This window comes from Danaus plexippus, chromosome 27 (genome assembly GCF_018135715.1).
Source record: "Danaus plexippus chromosome 27, MEX_DaPlex, whole genome shotgun sequence".
NCBI lineage: Eukaryota > Metazoa > Arthropoda > Insecta > Lepidoptera > Nymphalidae > Danaus > Danaus plexippus.
Genome location: NC_083555.1, coordinates 1,950,951 through 1,976,966, shown reverse-complemented (window position 1 = coordinate 1,976,966; position 26,016 = coordinate 1,950,951). Strand labels below are relative to the sequence as shown.

At 30.2% G+C, this 26,016-nt stretch overlaps 3 protein-coding genes and 1 long non-coding RNA gene across 13 annotated transcripts in view; 1 reads left to right on the top strand and 3 right to left on the bottom strand.

Annotated features, from left to right (window-relative positions):
• Positions 1 to 26,016, top strand: part of LOC116775529 (ryanodine receptor) — an 84,306-nt gene that overhangs the window by 45,207 nt on the left and 13,083 nt on the right. For all 10 annotated transcript variants that reach the window (XM_061525038.1, XM_061525036.1, XM_061525034.1 and 7 more), the window contains 32 exons: positions 64 to 256; positions 728 to 808; positions 885 to 1,005; positions 1,313 to 1,406; positions 1,850 to 1,987; positions 3,114 to 3,270; positions 4,138 to 4,460; positions 5,005 to 5,159; positions 5,779 to 5,956; positions 6,228 to 6,363; positions 15,698 to 15,822; positions 16,255 to 16,375; positions 16,446 to 16,635; positions 16,781 to 17,030; positions 17,285 to 17,429; positions 17,584 to 17,696; positions 17,844 to 17,915; positions 18,626 to 18,784; positions 18,992 to 19,219; positions 19,420 to 19,532; positions 20,536 to 20,629; positions 20,729 to 20,857; positions 21,241 to 21,387; positions 21,860 to 22,039; positions 22,277 to 22,397; positions 22,887 to 22,997; positions 23,343 to 23,470; positions 23,836 to 23,966; positions 24,090 to 24,250; positions 24,689 to 24,890; positions 25,086 to 25,247; positions 25,425 to 25,581. In XM_061525038.1, the coding sequence (XP_061381022.1) occupies positions 64 to 256; positions 728 to 808; positions 885 to 1,005; positions 1,313 to 1,406; positions 1,850 to 1,987; positions 3,114 to 3,270; positions 4,138 to 4,460; positions 5,005 to 5,159; positions 5,779 to 5,956; positions 6,228 to 6,363; positions 15,698 to 15,822; positions 16,255 to 16,375; positions 16,446 to 16,635; positions 16,781 to 17,030; positions 17,285 to 17,429; positions 17,584 to 17,696; positions 17,844 to 17,915; positions 18,626 to 18,784; positions 18,992 to 19,219; positions 19,420 to 19,532; positions 20,536 to 20,629; positions 20,729 to 20,857; positions 21,241 to 21,387; positions 21,860 to 22,039; positions 22,277 to 22,397; positions 22,887 to 22,997; positions 23,343 to 23,470; positions 23,836 to 23,966; positions 24,090 to 24,250; positions 24,689 to 24,890; positions 25,086 to 25,247; positions 25,425 to 25,581 (4,815 nt within the window). The remainder of the gene's footprint in view (positions 1 to 63; positions 257 to 727; positions 809 to 884; positions 1,006 to 1,312; positions 1,407 to 1,849; positions 1,988 to 3,113; positions 3,271 to 4,137; positions 4,461 to 5,004; positions 5,160 to 5,778; positions 5,957 to 6,227; positions 6,364 to 15,697; positions 15,823 to 16,254; positions 16,376 to 16,445; positions 16,636 to 16,780; positions 17,031 to 17,284; positions 17,430 to 17,583; positions 17,697 to 17,843; positions 17,916 to 18,625; positions 18,785 to 18,991; positions 19,220 to 19,419; positions 19,533 to 20,535; positions 20,630 to 20,728; positions 20,858 to 21,240; positions 21,388 to 21,859; positions 22,040 to 22,276; positions 22,398 to 22,886; positions 22,998 to 23,342; positions 23,471 to 23,835; positions 23,967 to 24,089; positions 24,251 to 24,688; positions 24,891 to 25,085; positions 25,248 to 25,424; positions 25,582 to 26,016) is intronic.
• On the bottom strand, positions 7,069 to 10,085 carry LOC116775757 (uncharacterized). The gene is made up of 5 exons (XM_032668735.2): positions 9,838 to 10,085; positions 9,626 to 9,766; positions 7,763 to 7,925; positions 7,535 to 7,611; positions 7,069 to 7,358 (listed from the first exon to the last, which is right to left on the bottom strand). Exons 1-5 carry the CDS (start codon positions 10,051 to 10,053, stop codon positions 7,095 to 7,097), a joined length of 861 nt encoding a protein of 286 aa, XP_032524626.2. The 5' UTR covers positions 10,054 to 10,085; the 3' UTR covers positions 7,069 to 7,094.
• LOC133319750 (uncharacterized) lies at positions 10,611 to 11,034 on the bottom strand. The gene is made up of 2 exons (XR_009753262.1): positions 10,929 to 11,034; positions 10,611 to 10,851 (listed from the first exon to the last, which is right to left on the bottom strand). It is a non-coding gene; the product is annotated as an uncharacterized LOC133319750 (long non-coding RNA).
• LOC116775758 (uncharacterized) lies at positions 12,843 to 15,183 on the bottom strand. Its single transcript, XM_032668737.2, has 6 exons — positions 15,027 to 15,183; positions 14,161 to 14,958; positions 13,954 to 14,070; positions 13,549 to 13,774; positions 13,418 to 13,473; positions 12,843 to 13,318 (listed from the first exon to the last, which is right to left on the bottom strand). The coding sequence occupies exons 1-6, from the start codon at positions 15,075 to 15,077 to the stop codon at positions 13,019 to 13,021; spliced, it is 1,548 nt and encodes a 515-aa protein (XP_032524628.2). The 5' UTR covers positions 15,078 to 15,183; the 3' UTR covers positions 12,843 to 13,018.

Below are 26,016 nucleotides of genomic sequence, written 5' to 3'. Positions count from 1 at the left end.
CACCTTATCAAATGCAGATAACTTCATTTGTCTTAATTATTATGTATACTTTGTGTTTCTTAGCTGTTAACTCTCCACTACGAACGTTGTGCTAAATACTACGGCAGTACCGGCGGCCAGGGTCTATACGGAGCGTCCTCTGATGAGGAAAAGCGCCTCACTATGATGCTGTTCTCAAACATCTTCGACTCCCTCAGCAAGATGGACTACGAACCTGAACTGTTCGGGAAAGCTCTTCCATGCCTCATTGCTATTGGTTGGTGGAATATTTCTATAAACATTTTAAATACTCCTGCGAGTTATTTATTATAAAATGATATATAAGATTTTTTCGTGTATTCATTTAGGTAATACTAAGGTTTCGGGATATTACTACGCGTTCTCTATTATTAAAGACTGACTACGTAATGAAAAAATATTTTTCACCTCGTCCGCCCGTGATCCCGGTTGCTATAAAGGGACCGAAACGTCGAGATTATGTAGTCATAAAATTTTTAGTATACTTAGTATCATAAAATTTAGGTTCATTTATTTCTTATACTAAATTATATTATTAAGAGATTTCTAAATAATGTCACATCCTATATCCTTAGTCTAATAATGTATGGTTATAAGTTTGTAAAATTGCTTATAAAATATAATGCTATTTAAAAAAAAATCAAATCTTAACCTACCTCAGCTATGTTTTAGTCTTTGTGATAATAAAAAATTGTTTTCTTTATTTCAGGATGCGCTCTACCACCGGATTACTCTTTATCTAAGAATTACGACGACGAGTTTTACGGAAAAGAAACACAACATACCACAGGCAAAGATATGATACAATTTTAAGATATCAAAGTAAAGTTTCAAAGACCTACCTTAATTATACAAAAAATTTACAGGCGCTGATAATCCACAATACGATCCCCAACCTATAAACACTTCTTCAGTAGCACTCAACAATGATCTCAATACAATCGTACAGAAGTTTTCCGAACATTACCACGACGCTTGGGCTTCAAGGTAACAAACTTACTAAAGCTTTATATCCCATTGGGGCAAGAAATTAAAAAGAACGAGGCAATAGTCTAAAAGGATTTATTTTTTAGCTGACTTCCTTGTTCTAAAGCCACTTTTTAATTTAATATCTTCAATGAAACTTTAACGCGGTTTGTTATCCTAATGTAATTTAACTTCATTGTTAAATGAATCGTTTAAATAATTGTTGAACCTTCAGTTAACCTGCACTTGATTCGTATATAAGGTTGAACTTAACCTGCCATTTACCTTTGAAACAGAATTGTAACCGTAATAAGAATATATCTTGCAGAAAAATTGAAAATGGTTGGGTGTACGCGGAGTCCTGGTCGGACAGCCAAAAGAGCCATCCAAGACTTAAACCTTATAACATGTTGAATGATTACGTAAGTTATTTAAAATTATATATATCAAAATTTCATTATAATGGAACTATAAGCATTTAAGATCATTTAAATAACAGTAGAGAAACAACACTTTAATTAAACGATAAAAGATTCTTCTGACCAAATCAAATACATGCACCAAAAAAGAAATATTATTTTATAATTTTAATAGAAATATTTTATTTTGATGATAAATATTAGTCTATACGTTTTATTTTAGTATATATATATTAATTTTAAAGATGCAATAAGGTTAACCTTAAACCTAAGTCTCAATATCAATAAAAAATTACATAACAAATGTAGCATATATCAAGAAACATTGTAATCGGTATACCTTTCGGGACGTACTTAACGTTTCGTTTAAAACTAATTTTTCTCATTAATTTAATATAATTCAATTTAATGTAATTGACTTGTTTTGTTCATTGGATTATTAATAGGAAAAGGAGCGTTACAAAGAGCCGGTGCGCGAATCTCTCAAGGCGTTGCTGGCCATTGGTTGGTCCGTGGAGCATTCGGAAGTTGACATTCCCAGTACAAACAGGAGCTCCATGAGGAGACAGTCAAAGTCTGGAGTCGTGAGTATGCTTCATAATAATCTCCCATGATTATTATAACAAAATCTGATCTGAAAAAGAAACAAAGCAGTCGATCACACACAATTCTCATATAAAACTTCCTCAAAACCAAGGCGGTCATACATTTATAATATTTTAAATACGCAATCTGTATGTAGTGCAGTTTTTCATATAATACATAATAACAATGGCTTAGACTTTTAAGATTTCATTAATTATCTATGGTACAAAGTATACTACCTGTATATTTGTTCTTTTTTTCATATAAACTAATTAATTTTTTTGAACATGCGTCCAGGAGGAACAAGTGGTAAGAAAATAATTGTTAAATTACGTTTGTACAAATGTTACTTTATAAAAACAAATTAATCATACTTATGGGAATGTTTTGTTAAGCGTACTCCGGAAATATTGACAGTAAGTATCTAAATGTACGTATATGTATATATATATAAGAAACATTAAAATTTCAAAAAAATTGCAAAATACATTTACAGATGAATATAGAGGAATAAGGAGAAAATAAATAAATACAGTTAAATAAAGCACAACGAACGTTCTTTGTTAATTATTATCTCTTTTAGTTAAATATGGAATTAGTAGCAATATTGTAAGAAATATTAATATATATATTTTTCTCTAGCCATTATCATTTATTTACATCAAACCTACTTTCAGTTTCTTAAAGAATATATTTCTCACCTCATGTTGACCTTTATCGTGAAAAGTGAATGTGTTTCTAAATATTCTATACCATTATTTTTATGTAAAGATATCAAACATATTCGCGAGAGACACTTTCATCTCGTTAACCCGTGTTCACGGCTAAAGTGAAGTTACTGAAACGTGTGCAAAAATGAAAAACAATAAAAAAAAATGCGCGTAGCACATCAGCAAAATCATAATTTCACAAAATGTTTGTCAAATTCTTTGATTAAATTTAAACCTGTTAAATATATCATTAAAACTGTTGAAAATATTGTTCGCGTCAAAGCAGTTAAGATTAAATAACATAATTTCGGTCTTATTTTATTTTCAAAGACACATTTGAACATTATACATGTAATGTATACATATTATATGTTATATATTTGTGATATGTAATCTAAACAATATTCTGTTCTAGCCGGACTCAGCCACTCCCTTCAATTATAATCCTCATCCAGTAGACATGACTAACTTGACCCTGTCCCGAGAGATGCAAAACATGGCCGAGCGGCTTGCCGAGAACGCTCACGACATTTGGGCCAAGAAGAAAAAGGAGGAACTGGTCACTAATGGAGGTATTATAGCCATGGAACCTTAATTTCTATTATCTTTGCATACTACATATTAAGTGAAGGGAACGAAGCGAGCATGATCTCGGCCACCGAATGTCCGATGAAGTCCAAGTTTTGTGGTGTTCGATTGCCCGGTTATTGGCGGTGGATTTTTTTTTAAACTAGATCGCTCCACCAAATAAAATTTTAGGACCGTAAAACGAAACACATGTCCAAAAAAACAGTTCGGTTCGTTTTGGAACGCTTAACCCGACAAGAGCCACCACCCTTTTTTAGAGCGGAGCGAGAAAAAAATACAAAGGTGCAAGTCCTGGTGATATAGGATATCCTGAGCTTTACTTAGCTTTTACATTATTTCTTTCTTAACTAAGAAGATTAAGAACGGAAAGCTAAGAAAAATTGCATTTTATTATACAGATTAAATAAGAATGAAAGCAAATTCAAGTAGACCTTCCTTCTGAAGGTTAGAACGCTCTGTTTGAGATAACAAAACAATGAACTACAGTTCATTGACTATGATACCCCAAGAAATAGAATTAAATTAATACTACAGTGGTGGTTTAGTAGAATTCATAAAATTCTGCTAATGTTGACATCGTCAATAACAAAACCAATATTTTAGTTGCTTTATACATATCCTATTCAATATGAGTATTTTTTTTGTAATTGAGTACGTAAAAATTTTGCTAGGCTTTTCTTATAAAAAAATATTTGGTCCGTGATCGAAGCTTATTTGTTTGGTATGCCAAAACTTATATCTATATAAAGCTTTAAGAAGATGAATAACAAGTACATAAATAATAACAATGTTTAATTATCAATTGTTTCTTGTGTACTCAATTAAAATACTTACTTACTCAATCCGTTAAGGTGGAATTCATCCTCAACTGGTTCCTTACGACTTACTCACTGACAAAGAGAAGAAGAAGGATCGAGAAAGATCTCAGGAATTCCTCAAATATCTGCAATATCAAGGCTACAAATTACACCGACCCAAAACAGCTCAAGGAGACACGGAACAGACCTCTACTGGTGTGGCAATAGAGCTCAGATTTGCATACTCGCTTTTGGAAAAATTGATACAATATATTGACCGAGCGACCATCAATATGAAGTTGTTAAAACCATCCACTACCTTCAGTAGACGACCCAGCTTCAAAACCAGTACTAGGGATATCAAATTCTTCTCTAAGGTTTGTAAATTTTTTTTTAATTATATTTATTAATATTTTAAAATAACATTTTAACAAAACACTTCTACTCTTACATGCACTTTGAAATTTATTTTTCTTAAATATAAATGTATATTTGGTAAAGTCATAATGATGTTTTTTACTAAGTATGACATGACTTTCGATCTCCCTCTCCTCTATCTATTCCTTTATGTTACAAGCAAGACAAGTTGGAGCTAAAATACTTTAAGAAGGTATATAGAATATGCTTCCCAATATAAATTGCTTTATGTATTACGGAATATAAGTGTATAATTTTGTTGTAACAGCTCTTTAGCATGACGTTCCAAAGGTTACTTCGCTTGTAGCGTTCGTTTTATTGAAATACTTAAGATACACTATCATAGTAGGAGTGATTTAGTGCACGATTATGCAACAAACTAATAAATTGAATAGTATTTTTTAAGTAGATCGTAACTAAACCTATTAAATATTTATTTAGTAGAATTTGTAAATTAATTACAAAATATGAATTTACCGTATATTTAAATCTTGTATTATACAGGTTGTTCTACCTCTAATGGAAAAATATTTCTCGACTCATCGTAATTACTTCATCGCTGTGGCGACCGCTACAAACAACATCGGCGCGGCAAGTCTCAAGGAAAAAGAGATGGTAGCAGCATTATTCTGTAAACTGGCTAGTTTGCTACGATCAAGGTATTTTTTTTTTTTATCGGCGTAATCGATTTCGAATTTTTGGTCTTGTGTAGAGCTTATAAGTTTTTATGGGAGGTTTTTATGGGACGAAAAACTACAGTTGTTACAAATAAACAATTGTCTGTGAGCATCTATGTATAAGATACACATATATATATCTTACCAATTCTTAATGATAAATGTCCAAAAATGTCTTAGGTTAGTTTAGGTTAATTGAAGTAAATAATTAAAAATTACTCATAGTTTTATCCCTAAAACCAACTTACACTTAAATCTTAAGATTTACCCTCGTACGAGCTTTTACAGTAACATATATAGTGGTATAGTCGGTTGTTATTTTATTTTATGGGAATCTCATTTAATTTTGTACAAAGCTCATAGATTTTCTTAACAAGAATACATCACTGACTGACTGACTTTGAAGAACCGCCCAGTTATTTTCAATGCTATTAGTTTTTGACTTAAAAATGGTGAAATGATTTCAAAGTATAAATATTATGTTAATATACTGCGTAACTGTCTCCTAAAAAGTCACAAATAATTCATAAATTATATATTCCTCGTAATTTTTGTCCTGGTACAAATATATTGTTGCTATTTTTATCTTTTCATTCTACAGGCTTGCAGCCTTTGGTCCAGACGTCCGTATAACTGTCAGGTGTCTCCAAGTCTTGGTGAAGGGTATCGACGCCAAGTCCTTAGTGAAAAACTGCCCCGAATTTATCAGAACATCCATGCTTACCTTCTTCAATAACGTTGCGGACGATCTCGGACATACCATATTAAACTTACAGGAGGTAGGAGTTTTCGATATATTAATCAAATTGATATTATTATACAGCATATACAATAGTTGACTTCAATACAAATATTTCGTGTTTATTTAACAACATAATTACTATTAAGTAACATAGATTCGGTAAATAATTTATTTATTGGAAGCTATCTTAAGTATTCTGATTCATAGAATCTAATAACAAAGGGCCAATGTGAAGATAATTCAGAAAATACATTACAAAGATTACGTATCTTACAATACATATAGATATACATGTACATGGTTTTCAGGGTAAATACGCTCACTTGCGTGGTACCCATTTGAAGACTTCCACGTCACTCGGCTATATAAACGGGGTCCTACTGCCAGTACTTACCGCAATGTTCGACCATCTAGCCAACTGTGAATATGGAGCTGACCTATTGCGTATGTATTAATACATCTAAAAGACCCTTACTTATATTATAACGACTTATGTTAAAGAAGTTTCCAGAATAATTAAAACAATAAAAAAAAACCTAACTTATATAAATATGTTAAGTGAAAACTATCATGTTTTTTGAAAAAAATCAATGTACTGGAGAAAGCGAAAGGCACATTTAATTGAAACTAATATTTTTCGATTTACTACGCGTATTTTATTATTTTAAAAACTACATACAGCCGACGTTTAGGTCGCTTCGCAGCAACCGTGAACACGGGCAGACGGGATGTGATCACGGTTGTTGAAAAGTAACCGAAACGTCGGCAGTATGTAGTTTATAAATTAATAAAATACGCGTAATAATCCGAAAAATATTAGTTTCATTTAAAATAATACTCGCGAAAGTCTTAGATTTCATTACGAAAGGCACAGATAAAATTTTATATTGAGAAGTGCGTAAAACATTTTTTTTAAATTAACGCACATATAATATTACATTCCGATTTTTTTTTCCATAGTAATGATTTTTTTTTTCCATAGTAATGAATTATAATCCGCTAAAGACCGTGTTTCCATATAAGTATATCTTGTATTTAATGTGACTTTTGTTTTGAACTATCAGTTCAGTTCAAGAAATACCATTTAAATTCCTAATATTTCTTTTTTAATCTTTCGGATATAAATAATATTTAAAAAAATACAAAGTTATAATTTTATTATTTTATATTTGGGGTCAATCACTGTCGTCACTGATTTTACTGACACTTGAATCACTCGAATCTCTTATAATTAAATATTGCCTTGCGCACTCCCTCTTACATTCCTTTTTGAAAATCTTTTGGAAATGTTTCGAACAATCCACGTTCGAACATGTTTGTCGGAGGGAATACATGCAGGCGTTATAACATTTCCCTCGCAATAATTTATGACACTTCCTCGTAGATCGTCCTCTGAGTATCGATTTGGTGCCTGAAGGTTTTTTCAATCTACTAGGTACCTGTTTCAAGGGAGACTATTTTAAATGTATTTTTTTTCAACGTATAATATGACATTTAGTAATTAAAATTTGCACAGCATATCCAGCCAATGTCATATTGGCAAAGAAAGGAGGTTGTATATTGTTTTAGTTATAAAAAGATTAAAGTATTTGAAATATAAATATTCGTCTATTACCGTCCTTATATATTCCTTCACTAGCTGAGGCATACACTGTGTTATATAAAGGGCAGTATCACGTTTACTTTTACGTACTAAAAACAAAAAATAAAATGATTACAATAATATATATTTTTAACTTGTACAGCAATAATTATTAATAAAAATAAGCTATTTTTTATTCCAGTCTTGCAACTGTTAACTATGTAATAAGAATATATAAAAAAATATGGTTTAAAACCATACCTCTATTATTCGTTTCCAACTTTCGTTGTTTTTTAATTAAGTTGGTTGTCGGATCAAATTCAATAATACAACTTCTTTTTGCTTCAAACAGGAAAGTTGATTTGAAAGAAGATTTGCAACTGTAACGTGTTTTGCATACAATGTTTCTCACAGAGTGTATAGTCTGCAAGTTATAACACAATCAGTAATGATCGAAACTGAGTCTGTGTTGTTGTGAAAATAATTAAATTGATGGTATTTATTTCGTTAAGAGTTTCTCATAGACTCAGAGAGTATTCTAATGAATGTTTCCAAAACGTTATTTGTAAATAATATTAATGCCTACTTATTGGTCATTTATTTCTCTTAGACTAAACATCGAACGATACCGAAGAATTATTTTCGAACTTTTTCAACTCGATGTAGTTTTTTTTTATTATTATTTGAATTAAACATTAAAAAATCTGTAAAACAATAGTAGCCTAAGTTATGTCCTATCACATCAGCTATCTGTCAGTGAAAGTTCGGTCACAATCGATCCAGCTGTCTTAGAGATTAGCCGGAACAAACGCGCAAGCGGACAAAAATTTGAAAATATAACATTTTATTAAATTTACATTTTATAAACGGGCTCTCCAATTTTATTTACTAGTATTGATCAAGATGGTGGATATTAGTTCGGTGGTATTAACGTGATATTTTTGCTTTAACATTATTTACCACAACCGGGTTCTGAGACTATAATTGACAATAGTATTCAAGTATTAATGATGAAAAAAATTACTGGCTTAGAATCCCTCAATGTGAATATCTCTAACCGATATTTAAAGGAAGTGTTCAAATCTTCAACGTCCAATATTAAAAAAATATATTATAATACTAGCTTTTGTCCTCGAGAACATCAGAGTTGTTCTCTGCCACTAAATCAGAACTGCATTTCATGGTTGCACCCGTGTAGTTTTGGGATCGGGGTCGGGATAGGGATTCCGAATTGAGATAAAAGATAGCCTATGTCTTTATCCAAGGTTCCATCTATCTCTACACCAAAATTCATCAAAATCGATTAAGGTTTAGGCGTGAAAACATAACAGACACACAGACAGATAGAAATACAGACTTGCTTTTTCATTTATAATATCATTAGGGATACTTTTCTGAGACCTTCATTAAAATAAGGTGATTTGATGACTTCAATGATAAAGTTCACAGTGAAATATTTTGTACAGTATGTTGATAAAACTCTTTGGCAAAAAATACATTATTAGGTACGAATTCTAAGCGTGTTGAACTAGTGCTAACTTTTAAATTAAATGTCTGATTGTGATGAAACAAAACGTATTTAACGTCTACAGAAATAGTCTTTATAAAAAAATGCTTAATTTCGTTAAGGAGTAATATTACGATACATTTTTTAAGTAGTTTTTTTTATTCACACAAAAAAGCGGATACTGTGACTAATCTATGATAGTTAGATATTTGTTCTCGCGCACATTTCTCTAGATCTTAATGGGACCTCAAATCACCGTAGTACATTATTTTGTTTTATTGTCAATAGTTTTTGCAGCGCGAGCATAAATAGGTCTTCGATTTTACACTTTGGGTTACAAATTAGCAATTTTCTTACGGATCTCTAATTTTTTTTTTAGAATAAAATTTAGCCTATAACTCGATGAATAGACTCTCCATTATTGAAAGATTTTTTTATTCGGTCCAGTAGTTTCTGAGATCACCGCGTTTAAAGAAACAAACAAACTGTGCAGCTAAATAATTTTACATAGTATAATAATACTAGTCCATATAATTTTAAAAATAAAAAATGTTTACTTAAGACGCCTGATGTTCAATGATATTTTCAATAATTAAAAAAATCCCCTCCATACTCACTTTGTAACATTTTCGTACGGCTACTTTTATGCATGCTTTACCATATTTTCTACGAAGGCTATCTTTTTCGAAATCTCCCTCTGTTAAATCTTTCTCCGGATCTAAATATAAGCTTTCACTGTCTAACATATCTTCATGAACCTTAAATTAGTAACTGAAATAGTTTAAAAAATTAAAAAAAAAATAATTCTAATATCAAAAGGAAATTGAACCTCTTTGTTATTGGTCACAATTATCATTAAGTGTTTTTGTTTTCTGCGTTGATTTTTTTCTGTCATTTCGTTATCATTATCCCCAATGAAGTTTATTTTTCTTGATTTAATTTCTTGGTTTTCGCGTGCTTTGTGTGAAGAGTCCTTTAAAATAATGTCGACGTCAACATCACCAATTATCACACTTTTGTTTGAACGCTCATAGTCTGTCTGCATTTACAAATAAGTACTGTTTTAAAAACATATTTATATATAAATTACCTTACTACACACGTTCTCATAGATAGCAATGCTGTGCTAGCTAGCTGAAATGTATTGACGACGAAAGCAATGCACTTATCACGAATGCCAAAGTGTCCACTTAGGAACTATATTCTGTATTATAATTTTTCTCATCGTTGTACAAGATTTAGCTGATGTAAAGTTCCCTCGAATGAAAGAACAATACACACATACATTTTTCATGAATGCTAAATCACAACTTGTTAGTTATATAAATTGAGTATTATAATTTTTCTCACTTGTACGGACTTAAATCGATTAATTCCTACATCAATCAATAGCATTAAGTTTAATTTTAATTAATAGATGTAGAGTAGTTTTCTATGTTTCTTCCACGTAACAACTTGCAAGTTATTTTTCCACGAGTAAACTATTTGTTATTGAGCCGGATTTTAATTTTACGAGTATATGACATCTATGAAACTTGGATCGTCTTTTGTGTTATATCTCAATAGGTACAATATTTACCTCATTACTTGGAAAATGTATGCTTTGATTGTTTCTTAACGAGATGACGTTAGAATCCATCGCAGGTCGTAAATTTTTACCGTGAATTTTTATAGTGATTTTTTGAAAGTTTTTAGTTGTCTTTGCTTTCGGTGTGTTTTGTTTATACGGCTTCTTATTGGGTCTAAAGAGCCGAGAGAAAAAGTTTTCGATGTCTTTAAAAAAGTTTCTGCGAGATTGGGTATCCAAATCTTCTCTATTACTTTCCACATTTTGGCTAATAATCTGAAAATCATTAATTTTAGTACAAAACAACTTAACCTCATCAAATAACTTACTTGTGTATAATTTTCTTGTCTTACCGCAATTAGTAATATTAGAAGAAAAAGCCACGTTCTTTTGAATAACATGAAGAATATATATTATTGGCGAAAAATTAATAAGTCGCGATAAAACCAATTTTATTCCTTGAATGTAATCTTACGTTCATATATTAGTAGTTAAATTCAAATTTTTACTATTTGATGTTTATCGTGAACTACAACACCGTTGAATTTATTTCACGTATTTCTTTATTCACTTTTAATATATAACCTCAAATAATCAATAAGTTTAAGTTTTTAAAATATAAAATATATATTTTTTTTTACTATTATGAATAAACTAATATATAGATGTCAGTGATTTGGAGAAAGTTCCATACTTTCATGTCGTCTACCCGTGATCACGGTTGATATAAAGGAACCAAAACGTAAAACGTCGGGATTTTATAGATAAAAAACAATGAAAATACGTTTAGTATCAGAAAAACTTAGTTTCATTTAGATGTGTTGAAGAATCGTAGCCATCATTATAAACTACGTAATGGTTAAAAATTTATTTACAACCATATTTTAGATATGTTTTTAAAATTAAAGCAATGTTGAGCTAATATTTATATTAAAATAGCATGAATAAGCCAAATGTAACGCGGTATTTGGAATGTTTCAAATTCAAGTCCTGATCGTGTCGATGAAATTTACATTCTATTCTAAATTCGATTTTAAACTTTTATTTTATTAATTATTATTTTTTTTTTACTTTTTAAAATGATGATAAATTATATGATCTAATAAGTTTTAATAAGTTACTATTTAATAGACAAACCGATCATTTAAATATAGAAACTGTTTTTCAACGTGTTAATGAAAAAAATCAAGCAATTTATTATATGAAACTTAAAAAATGCCTGTAAATACTATTTAGTACACTCGATATGACTTTAATATTTTTATTTAATTTTTATTTCATTTGCTTTTTTAAATATTAAATTTCAAATGTATAAATTTACTGTGCTGAAGAAATCATAGTTTTCGTATTATTATTTATTTTTATTATTTTATTTATTCCAACATGTTTGTTCCGATTCAACTGAAAACCGTATGTTAATTATTCCAAGTGTTCCATCATCCAGATTGTTTCGTCTATTCCAAAAAAATATGGCCTATGATATTATTCTAAAAAATATACATCTTTACCTAATTTGGGAGATTGTAACGCACGATATCGAAATTCTTCCAATAAAAGTTATTATTTTACTAGCCTCACAAAAACTGTTAATGCTTTATTTGTTTTGGATACACTGTTAAGGAGCAAAGACAATTTTTGTTTTTACCCCAAAATTTATTTGGAATAATAGTTGGCATTTAAAATATATAAATTTATTTTATATACATATGAGTTACGCTTTAAATTAAGTTGATGAGACGTTTGGTTTGGAAGTTGTGACGGGTAAGATATTTCAACGTTTAAAGACTGACATTATTCTGACAAAAACTTAAACGTGCGTGGCCGCTGGACATATTGGAATAGTATTGATATAATTTAAAAAATAAAAAAGTATGTCGAATGAGTTTCATCCTAAAAAGAGTCCATCAAAAAAATGACCAAAAAAACGTATGACACTCCTTGTAGAACAGTGTTTTGTTACAATCATTATTTTTTTCAAGTTCGTAGATAATCTTTATTATATGTTTTATAAATAAAACTTCAGCAAGGCATATAATTCACATATAGTGCTAAAAAAACTAATATTTCTTTTAATTAAATAATAAATTTCTTATTCAACTTCAATGCCGAATTAATTGTAAATATTTATGACTCCGGATAAAAAAAATAATTTTACGTGTCTAACATTCACTTATTTATAAATGAGTTTTATGTATTTATGCATTTTAGATAAGACGTATGATTTTTAGAAAAATTAAAATTAAATTACATTCACATTTCACATTTATCTTAAAGAATATATATCAGGAAATAAAATTTCGAACATAAATAATATTTAATTTGTAAAACGTCTGAGTCACCATCAGAATGTAATAACCGGAAAGTTATATTTGAATCGTTCTCTTGTCAATTTATTTCTGCTATATTACCTAATTGAAATGAAAGTAGATATATGACATTTCTTTTAATCACTGTCACTGTCACTGTCACTGTCATTGTCATTGTCGCTACCATCGTCACTCGAATCGCTTGTTTTTTTGTCTATGACAAAAGAACTTTTACATTCCTGTTTACAAGCCTTTTTTAAAGCTTTCTCCTTCTTTTTGTCACACTCGTGTTTTGAGCAAGTTTTTTTCACAGCGTATTCTCCAGCTCCGATGCATTTAGCTCTTAATTCCTTTTGACATTGCTTTTCATATTTATCACGAAGGCTAGAATGTTGTACGGAAGAATTCGTATTTCCGTTAAGAGTACTTATGGGTTGCTGAAAAATATAAATATTTCAAACTCTGTGCCATTTTCTAGATTTATCTTAAACTGTTTGTAGTTGTTTCTTTCACAATATGTTAATTATTTTAATAACCTTTTTATTGGCAGTATTCAAATGTTTGTATTTTGCACCGTCATTCAATTTCCCGCCTGAAAATAGTTTTTCTTATTTATATAACTTTTTCTAAAAAAACAAGCAATTGTAAGTAAAATTAAAAATCTTACCTTCATTTCGTCGCCTGTAGGTATCTTCTTCATCTACGTCCAAATCACCGTCATTTCCGGTCGTAGATTTGATTGTAGTTGTTTTTTCTTCTTCAGAACTTTCCTCAATATTATACGTATACTGTTTTTGACATCCCTTTTTGGAATTCTCAATGAAATCTGATTTGAATTCAGACTTGCATTTAAATCTCATTTTGCAGACATTTTTATTAACGTTTTTCAAAGCCTAAAAATTATATTTCATAGCAGACAAAATAAATAAAACTGAGAAAACTAAAAAATAATTATTATTATTTGTGTTGCTACTTTTTATTTAATAGTAGTTTAAATTTGCTAATTTCTTTTGTTTAAATGGTATATAATTAATAATGTAAGAAATAAAGTCATCTAAAATATAAAACATACCTTTTCACATTTCTTGATAGGCATTACAAGACACGCATCACCGTAGTTCCTTAAAATCGAACCATCTTTTGTTGCATTATTTGAAAGGTTATTGTTTGACTTCTGTTGATCTTCTTTCTTTAGGAAGTTTCAAAAATATAAAAAGTGAAATTTATTTCAATTAACTTCAATTACCGTAACATTAATTAATTATATTTTAATCTTTACCTTCATATTACCAGTCAAAGTTACAACATTGACTTTATCCTCGTCTTTGAAACTCGCCATTAATTCCGACGACATCACTCTATTTAGTTTTATAGGTTTATTTACAATGTCATTCCAAAATGTTTGCGGTGAAAATTGTTCTGCATAAACTATTCTTTGATTTCCAACTCTTAAACGTGTCTTGGATTTATTTCTTTTTTTAGCCATTTCTCCGTGAACTCCATGTAACACATTAAACCTGGTTTTCTTACCAAAAACATTGTTGACTTTTTGCGGTTTAATTTTGTTGGGTTTATTTTTCTGTGTTGTTTTTGGAATATCTATTTGGATTTCTTCTATGTCTCCAGATATTTCTTCCTCTTCCTTGGAGCTTTTAGAATTTATTTTTTTATCTTCTAATGAAAATTCTTCTATTTTGCTGTCTTTATTTTGGTCAGATACTAAACCTTCTTTTTCTTCCTTTACTTCCTTACTTCGCAATTCATCGCTAGTTCTAGAATCGAAAATATATGCAGTTCCTTGATACAATGTACTAAGACTGACTGGGCTTAAAGTTTTCTTGTGTGTTTTTTTCTTTTCTTTCCTTTTTCTTTTCATTTGTTTAAATTTCTGATCTATTTCTGATCCACTAGAATCTGTTTGCACCTTTTCATCAGTTTTGTATATATTCTCCAGATATTTATAATTTTTTATGAGATCTTTCAATGTTTTATTCACTTCTGTTATGTTCTTTATTAACTCTGAGCCTAAATTTTTTCTATGACTTTCGTTTTGAGCAACGCGTCCCGCTTTTGCGATCTAAAATATGTAAGATTTTATCATAAAATTATAACACCAAATATATTTAAAAATATTAGTAACATTACCAGAATATTTAAAATAAGACATGCAATATAAAAACACTTTGTATACAACATTATTTTTTTATCAGAAATCAAATTGATTTCAATGCTTGAAAGCAATTCATTCTTTCCTCATTGGCAATTTTATCGTAAAATTCTTGAAATCAAAAGACATTATAACGTAGTTGAATGAATGAAAAAAAAATCATTAAACAATGAAACATATGCTATAATAAAAAAATATAATTTAACATCTAAGCTGTATGAGATGTACAAATGCTATTTATAAAGATAATCACCAAATTAATTTAAACAATAAATTCATCTTTGAAATTGTTTATCATATTTCGACCGAGCTCATTAATTATAAAAAAACTGCTTTGATATATTAAAATCCAATTGATATAGGGATTTTTATGTAAATTCGGAAATACAAACAAATCTATCAATAGAATATACATGCATTCTCAAAACCAAGGAAATATATATATTTTTTTTATATGTCCGTCCTTTTAAACAGTTTAGTATCATCCAAGAAGTACCACAATCAAATGCTCTATTACACAAACCAAGGTTATCTTTTATGAATTTATTTAGATTTTCAAAGACATATAAAAACCAGATTATCTTAAATATTAATCAATGATTCTTACTAAATAGTGCTGCGAATTTCAATATACTTTAATATGTTACAGTGGATGAAATACAAGTGGCGTCATACAAGATGCTTGGGTCTTTATACACTCTTGGCACTGACGTCACTCTTACTCACGACAGGAAGTATTTGAAGACAGAGATTGAGAGACATAAACCGGCTTTGGTAAGTTTTGAATTTAACCAAAAACACTAAGAAAAATCATAAAAAAAACTCAAAAAAAAGCCAATTACGGTAACTGGTTGTATAACAGAAGTTTCGTCATGGACTTGAACATCGCAAAATGAGACAGAAAGGAAACCATTATGGGAAACCTTTTTCAAAGAAAGTCATAGATTAAAATTTTGCTTGCACCGAATTAAAATAGATAAGTAAATAAGTCACATAGATAATATAAAAATTAAAAGTATATTAGTTAATAATTTAGTTAGATAAGTAATTTCAGACTCAAAGAACATGTGGTTTAAGTCAGGTTCAACAATAAAGGCTTCTAATTTATCTTATCATAAATATCATACCGTAATAAAACTGCATTATTTCGTGTATTGCATAGGAAGTCCAGAAAATGACTTTATTATTTTTGTCTAAAACTTCTAGGGTTCATGTCTTGGTGCCTTCAGTTCAACTTTCCCGGTGGCATTCTTCGAACCCCATCTCAATAAACATAATCAATTTTCACTTTTGAACCGAATCGCCGACCACTCTTTAGAAGCTCAAGGTATATAATATAATTAATATTTATTTTATAACTATTTTCTTGACATCTAATATTAAACTTTCCTTCACAGACATAATGGCAAAAATGGAACAATCTATGCCAACTTTAGAAACAATTTTGAACGAAGTTGACCATTTTGTCGAATCAGATAAGACATACAGTGAGGCACCACATATAATAGATGTAGTATTACCGCTGCTTTGTTCTTATTTGCCATTTTGGTGGGCGCAAGGACCTGATAATGTTACTCCGACTGGAGGGTAAGTCCTCTTAAGTATACTGTTAAGAATCCGTATAAAATAATTGGAAACGGAAATAACAAATGTTACCCTCACCCTTAATGCAACAAATATATTCAGCAAATAAAATTCTGTCCTTATTTTATAAGATTTCATACAATTGTAGGAACCACGTAACAATGGTCACAGCTGAACACATGAACCAATTACTTAAGAATGTACTTAAGCTCATCAAGAAGAACATCGGTAATGAAAGTGCTCCATGGATGACACGAATTGCGACCTACACACAACAAATTATAATAAACAGTTCCGAGGAACTGCTTAGGGAATCATTCCTGCCTTTGGCTGAGAGAGTGAGAAAGAGGACAGACAACATGTTCCATAAAGAGGAGAGCTTGAGAGGCTTCATTAAGGTTAGAATAACTTATTTTAGAACTACAAATTATATCCAATAATCAAATCATTACCGTAACATCTGCTTTTAGGTAATTCGTATGCATGGCACAATTTGTAATTGGACAATGTTAGTTAACATTATTGTTATTATGTTTCTATCGATCTTAAAATAATCTGAAAGACTTTTTTTTGTAGTTTTATAAAAAAAAAACAAAATTATTTAAAATGCTCATGTTTCATTTTATTTATTGACATTATTATATTGTTTCAGTCATCAACGGATGACACTTCCCAAGTTGAATCTCAAATTCAAGAAGACTGGCAGCTGTTGGTACGAGACATTTACTCTTTCTATCCTCTGCTGATAAAATACGTCGATCTACAAAGGAATCATTGGCTGAGGAATAATATTACGGGTAATAAAACTAATGTGCCTTATATTTTAATTATAGAAAAATATTATACTAAGAGAAACTACTTAGACACTTAGTTTATTAAGAAGTTCAAATTTTGGAATGTGGGAAAAAACAATTGGCGCATAATTAAGTCCAATGTATTAAATTAATGCAGAGGCCGAGGAGTTATACAACCACGTGGCAGAGATATTCAACATTTGGTCCAAGAGCCAATACTTCCTTAAAGAAGAACAAAACTTCATTTCAGCAAACGAGATCGACAATATGGTATGCCAGAATATACTTTATAACTGAATCATCGTCACAATTTTCTTTGGCACTACATGTTCTTTTCTTTTCTTTTATGGCCAAATAGCTGATAGCGCTAAGCCAATGTATTCTTTATGTGATTGTAATAAGGTTTCGTTTGCAAAGGTTTTGATAATGCCTACCGCGACTAGAAGAGTAACCACCATAGTCGATGGCACACCTCAAGGTGGTGGGAAGGTAATTCCTATCTTTTCTTTTCTTTATTTTCATTTACTTCTGTATTTTCCTTCTGAATGCTCTTTTCTTTAATATTTGTCTTAAATTACCTATAAGAATTTTTTACGGCTAAATAATTCTAGAAAAATATAGTATCATACCTCGTATTTTATATGTATATAAGAATTTTTTGTACCGTGAAGACATGGTTAATTTCTCTTACGAAATAATGTTATTTTAAAATTTCCTTAACATATTTTCCCTAAAGTTTTATTCCGCAGATGGTAGGTATTTATCCCTTTTAATTAATTTAACGCATTTATTAAGTTTTATAATTTACAAGTATTATTATGTATACGCTTATTTTTCCACATTGCTTAAATTTAACCACCATTTATAAGTATGTAGAATTTAGTGTAAATTTTGATTAATTATTTGTCGTATCAAATAAAATTACTTTAATTTATTGGCTTTAATATAACCGAATTAAATAAAAAATAATGAACTTAATATTAAAAATGGGTTTTCCATAGAAATTAATATTGTTGCATTAAATTTTATACGATTTGATATAAATAATAATCATATGACAAGAAAAAACATTATATCAAATACAAAAAGGGGAGATTAAGGAAAGGAATTGTTACTGATTGCTATGACATAAACTAACAGTTAATATAAGACAAATTACGACGAAAGTAATGCAATCTAAATAAGCAATAATATTATAGAAAAAGAAGAAGCATCGTGATAAGAAACGGGATAAAGACAAAGAGGTGCAGGCGTCGTTGATGGTAGCGTGTCTGAAGAGATTGCTGCCAGTAGGACTAAACCTTTTCGCAGGGAGAGAGCAAGAATTAGTGCAGCACTGCAAGGATAGGTTCCTTAAAGTGAGTAGAACAAAAATAATGGATACTGAGTGTTCAGCAAATACAAATACAAGACAAAAGTTTAATTCTGGTAGCATGGATATAATTTTTAAAAAGAGATATTTCATTTATTTGTACCATGATTTAAATCTAAACTCAACTTTAGCTAGTTCGTACTTATAATATTTTGATGGTATAATTAATATTAACATTTTTATAATACATTAGAAAATGTCCGAGCAAGATGTAGCAGAATTTGCGAAGACTCAACTTACTTTGCCGGATAAAATCGATCCGGCCGATGAAATGTCCTGGCAGCACTATCTCTACAGCAAGTTGGGTTCTAAGAGCAAAACTACTATCACTGTAGAAACAGCTGAGAATAAGGCAAAAATCATCGATGACACCGTCGAACGAATCGTTGCCATGAGCAAAGTACTTTTTGGACTGCATATGGTGAGTACAAAATCCGAGAAAAAAATCACTCTTTTTCGGATCGTTTAGATATTTATTCAATTGAACTAGGAATAATCGTGATAAATTTAAATCGAATGCGGTGAGCCTAAATACGGGAATATTGCAAGTCATTTATGAAGATTTAATAGAAGATGAAACTGTTGATATTGATAAAATTGAGGTCATTATTGTTGATGTAGATCGACCATCCCCAACAAATGAGTAAGAATGTTTACCGCTCAGTGGTATCCATTCAACGTAAGAGAGCTGTCATCGCGTGCTTTAGACAGACATCACTTCATTCTCTGCCAAGGTTTCTTGTGATCGTGTGTTTGCTAGTGACCCATTAACAAAATGTGTTTTTTTTGTCTGTTTTGAAATCTAATAAAAAAATAACTATTTCTTCGTTAGCCTTTAAACATTTCCTTCTTATAATCTTAGTTATTGATTAATTTGTAAATATTATTTAATGTTTAACTAGCAGGGGTTATAGAAAGTAAAGAATATATTTGACATAAGTAAATATATTAACAATGAGATCTAGCACTCGAGTTTTTAATAATCTTTTCATATTTCATCTAAAAGTTTTACTGGCATGTACTAATAATACGTTTAAACCTTTTACAACCTCCTTCAGTACATCTAACTAAGCTCTATATTTTACCGCTATTCAAGTTTATTTAAGACCTTTTAAGAACTCAACCCCATATTCCACTGCACTAAAAATGTACTAATAAATATAAAGAACATATTTCTATGAGATTTTTATCTAAACGAATCCTAGAAGAACTCATTAGCAATAAGATGTAATTTAATTCTCTTTTTCTTCTGTAACATTATCTACTTAAATCATCTTTGTGTGATGGACAATAAAGCATATTCGATCTAAATATCTCCTTTTCCCAATACTAATAATTCCTCAAACTAAATGATTACTCGCATGTACTAACAAGGCGACCAAGCCCGCTCCCCGCTCAAGTAGCTGGACACGTGTCCTCTGCGCCGCTCGAAAACGTGCTGCCGTCGCTTGCTTGAGATCCATACATCTTTATAAAATCAGCCGGTTTGTATGAACTTGCATTGGTCTATCTTTTACTAATCATGTGTAAAATACTTTATAGAATTTCGTGTTTATCGTGTGATCGTAGAATTTAGCAACCTCAGTTTTAAATATTCGAGTTTTAATATTGCTTATTTTGAGGCAAAATAATGAAAAAAAATTTGGTCTCTAAAGTGGTTACTAAAAATTTTGCTTATTATCTTAATTTAAAAACGGGATCAAATACTTACCTAAGATCTCGTAATATGTTAAACAGACATAGAGCTTGCAACATCTTCGCGAGAACCTACTACGAGTTGTGGTTGGAAGAGGAAAACATTGGACAAGAAGTAATGATTGAAGATTTAACGGTAAGCATTCATTAAATAAAAATTAAAATAGGTTCGCAAAAGTATATTAAATATGTTATATTTAATTGCTATAATATTTGTATCTGTATTTTTCTTCAGCAATCTTTTGAGGACGCAGAATTGAAGAAAAGTGATGTTGTAGAAGAAGAAGGTAAACCAGATCCCTTAACGCAACTAGTTACCACCTTCTGTAGGGGTGCTATGACAGAGAGATCCGGAGCGCTTCAGGTAAAAAAATATAAGGAAACTTTTTTAGGTTGGGCATAAGCAACTAACATAATACTCAAATTGACAAGCGGCAGAACACTGCTCTAACTACCCAAAAACTTAAAACCAGAAAAGCTATAGATAATAGACGAATAGTGTTAGCGACACCAGTGGCAATAACTGATGTTTTGAATGTCAAAAACTTTCTAACATATTTATAAACAGGTCGTATAAAAATAAATAAATAGAACACTTATATAATTATAAATATGTATTTTAATTGGAACACATATTACCTTTACTAACCTGAAAAGTGTATTTTATTACAAATATTTAAAAAATATGTATTTTTATTCATTTGCCATTCCTATATTTAATTTTGACGCCTTGCTTTAAAATTATAGGAGGACCCACTGTACATGTCGTATGCTCACATCATCGCCAAGTCATGTGGTGAAGAGGAAGAAGAAGGAGGCGAGGAAGAAGAGGGAGCGGGAGGAGAACCAGAAGCGGGAGGGGGAGGGGAGGAAGAAGGAAAGGCTAGCATACATGTGAGTAACATACTTAAAATATTAATAATTATTCTCATACATTGTATTGATCTGATTGCAAAGTATACCCACCTTATAATGACGTAAGTATTTGGAAACGAATAAATATTATAGTTAGCTAGAAATTTATTAGATTTTTTTGTGATTTTTGCAAGCAGAGGACTATGGGAACTTTTATGGTATGTATATAATGAATTATTTTTAATCTTACATATGTACATCTATTTGTAAGTAATTGAATTCCATCCGATATCGTGTGTAAGAGAAAATAGCTTCAACAAAAAAAACTTGGAAACAAAAATAAATAGTGGTCTCATTACTTCTTCCAAGTAAACTGATTATAATTTGACTTAAATTATAATCAAATCTTTTCGACTGATAGAGACATTAATTCAATGTAGATATATATTTAGGAATCTAACCAGTATTACCAGTAAAGTTAATAACCTTAACCAAACATTTAATATTTTAGGAACAAGAAATGGAAAAACAAAAGTTGTTATTCCATCAAGCTCGTCTCGCCAACCGAGGTGTGGCTGAGATGGTATTGCTGCATATATCTGCCTCCAAGGGACTTCCAAGCGAAATGGTTATGAAAACGCTCCAGCTCGGAATATCCATTCTGAGAGGCGGAAACATTGATATACAAATGGTCAGTAGTTTTTTCTAAATATTTTTTACAGTATTGCTCATGTTTACTCATACTTATGATAATATTGTCCTCAACCTTGTCTACTTGGGACCAAATTACTGTATTTTTTAGATTTACCAACAAAATCCATATACATATATAGAATATTTGTGCAACATCAGTCTGTCGCAAGTTCATTATATATATACGATAAATAAATTTAGCAGCTTTTATTTATATCTCTATGACGTTTTTCAGGGCATGCTGAATCATTTGAAGGACAAAAAGGATGTTGGTTTCTTCACTTCGATAGCCGGACTTATGAACTCTTGTTCCGTTCTTGACTTGGACGCTTTTGAAAGAAATACGAAAGCTGAAGGTCCGTCACAACTCATTTAACTAGTTATTCCTTATATTTTTTTGTTAATAAATAAATAGTCTTTGCTGCATACGTGATCAATGAAGTTAAAAATATTTATATTTAGTAAATTGTTATACCTTAATAACAGGCATACAGTATTTATATATATATCAAGCTCTTTGATACATTTTTATTGCATATACTCTGGTATATAAAATAATAAGGTTCATATTCTTACTAAGATATTCCTAAATTAGCAGACAGGACTTGTGTTATCTTAAAATTTTCATGAAAGAACGTTCGTGAAGAAAAAAGAACGATCGTTAAGAACGTCAAATCTGTTATTAGGTGAACTCTCCTCTTATTCTAACGGTCAAACATAAACGAATTTTTCAATAATATTGAACTTCACAGGACATATTAATATATATATATATATATATATATATATATATATATATATACCTCTATAGGTTTAAAATATATACAATTTTCTTACATTTTCAGGTCTTGGTGTGGGCCTGGAGGGTGCTGCTGGTGAAAAGAATATGCACGATGCTGAATTTACATGCGCTCTCTTCAGATTCATACAACTCACTTGTGAAGGACACAACTTAGGTTGGACAAATTATATATGAATTTGCTGATATTGCAGATTAATTACGAAATTTCATCGAAATTAAATATATAGAACTCAGTTTTAAGAAACGTGAACTGGAGACGTTAGGTCTGAATGATTACCAGATTACATATTTCATTGAAAATGTGAATTGGAAGCTTTCTAATGAAGTAATTTTTGATTTGCATCATGTTTTTGCACACAACTTTCGTTAAACCTAAAACAATTAACTTACACGAAACTTTATTTGACAACTCGACATTCATAATATTTTAGCAATAATCATTAACTGAATTTTAAAGTGAATTTCGTTGCCAAACTAATTATATTACTCAAATGATCAGAGTGGCAGAACTATCTTCGAACTCAGGCCGGTAACACTACCACTGTGAACGTTGTCATCTGTACGGTAGACTATCTGCTAAGACTGCAAGAATCCATCATGGACTTCTACTGGCATTATTCCAGCAAGGTTGGTATTTAAATTTTTTGGTATTTATTTTGCATTTATATTGGTGTTATTAATTTGTTGGTATTTGTTATTCAGCCACTTATAAAATTTATATTCAAATATTATTTTGATCAGAGTAAGTTTTCAACGGCATTGTTAGGAGTATAATAAGTTCAAAACAATTGTTTACTTTTAAGATCATACAAAAAAAATCATTTCATAGAGTTGCAACATTTCATCCTTTGTTTTTAAAATTCCTAAAGCATTTTAAGTTAGTTTCATAAAACTTAATAATTGTTTAAATTAAAACACTTCAGAACATCATAGAATTCAACATTCTGTAACTAAATGTTGTTACTGTTTTTGACCCTTTTAATACTTTTTAGGAATTAATCGACCCTGCGGGGAAGGCTAACTTCTTTAAAGCAATCGAAGTGGCCTCTCAAGTATTCAATACACTCACTGAGGTCATACAGGGACCGTGCACACAAAATCAACAGGCTTTAGCGCACTCCAGGTAATATCATAGGGAAAAGTTGACTTTATTATAATTTTATTTAAGCATAATATTACTACTGATTCATAGCGATGGCTATATGGCAATATTCTACTCACATGTATTTTTCCGAACCTTCCATAGGTTATGGGATGCCGTCGGTGGTTTTCTTTTCCTGTTCTCTCACATGCAGGACAAATTGTCCAAGCATTCGTCTCAAGTGGACCTATTGAAGGAACTCCTCAATTTGCAGAAAGACATGATCACTATGATGCTCTCTATGTTAGAAGGGAACGTCGTTAATGGTACGATTAAAACCAGTTCCATTGTATTCTTCAAAAACAAGAATTTCCTTTAAAAAATCCTTCCAAAAATTCCTGTACTGTCGTTTGAACTCGGATAAATTGTTTTTGTTTATGAAACTATGTTTGTCGTCACATAACGTGAAGTTAATTAAAATGGGATAAAATGTACTATAAAATCATTATACGACAGTAAAATTTTAAAACAGTTTGATAAAAGAAAATAAGAATTAAAGAAGTTAAACTAAAGTTATGATTTAAATTTCACCTTATAACAATATCTTCCTTTCGAATGTCTTTTTGTCAGTTATATTAAATTTATAACTAGTTTTGTTTAATTACTTATTTAAATTTAAATATCGTCTTTTTTGAAAGAATAATAAGAAAATTTAATAAGTTATACTCAATAAACGATTAAAATTTTAAAAATTCAAAATCCAGGTACAATCGGCAAACAAATGGTAGACACTCTAGTGGAGTCAGCATCGAACGTTGAATTAATCTTGAAGTACTTTGATATGTTCTTGAAGTTGAAGGATCTTACGTCTAGTGCCAGTTTCAAAGAAATAGACACCAATAACGATGGATGGGTTCTACCCAAAGACTTCAAGGAAAAGATGGAACAACAAAAAAGTTATACGCCGTAAGTTGTCGAAGCATTTCGGGCAAGATTTAAACAACAATAACTTCTTATTTTAAAACCATTTAGAAGACAATAAAAAAAATCTACGATAAAAAGTAGTTTCCTACTTTTTCTAACCATCATATTTCCTTCCCATAAACTTTTTCATATAAACAAAAATGATATATGTTACCAAATACTACTTTTCTATTTCAGAGAAGAAATAGAATTCCTTCTAGCTTGCTGTGAAACAAATCATGACGGGAAATTGGACTACGTCGGGTTTTGCGATCGCTTCCACGAACCTGCCAAAGAGATCGGATTTAACCTTGCTGTGTTGTTGACAAACTTATCGGAACATATGCCAAATGAACCGAGGTACTTAGATTTTTGATGTTTTTAAGGATTAAAGGTATTCCTATATAACCAAAGTTATATAAGTGAAATGTTTGAATTGATAAATAATATAATATGATATTGAAAAACTATGTATTGTTATAGACATGTTTGATGAAGTTTTTTTTTTATTTACTTATATGGAACTTGACATTTCAGGCTAGCTCGTTTCCTTGAGACGGCTGGTTCAGTTCTCAATTACTTCGAACCGTTTTTGGGTCGTATTGAAATCATGGGGGGTTCAAAAAGGATTGAACGTGTGTACTTTGAGATAAAAGAGTCTAATATTGAACAATGGGAGAAACCGCAGATTAAGGTAAATTTCATACTATTTATCATCATCGCCAAGTTATTTCTGTAAGTTGCTAAACTTTTGCTTTTATGACCTATAACCAGCACATGTTAAGCAACAAGAAAGAGTATCAATTTGACTTTTGATGATAAAATTGTTATTCCTACTAACTTAATCATATAAATTGTCTGAAAACTATCAAGTATTACTTATTAGTACTATAAAATTTTATACAAATATATATTTTTTGATAGAGATCTCCTTTTGAACGTTTATTTATTGAATATACAAAATAACCCAACCAAAATATTAAAATCATGAAATTAAAAAGGTATTGTTAATAGATATTATTTGCACACGTATATAAGGAAATATATGTAAACTGCATTAAATAATGGCCAACACATACAAAAACATATGAATTCCGTTTATAAACTTTTGTAATACGTTATAATTAGT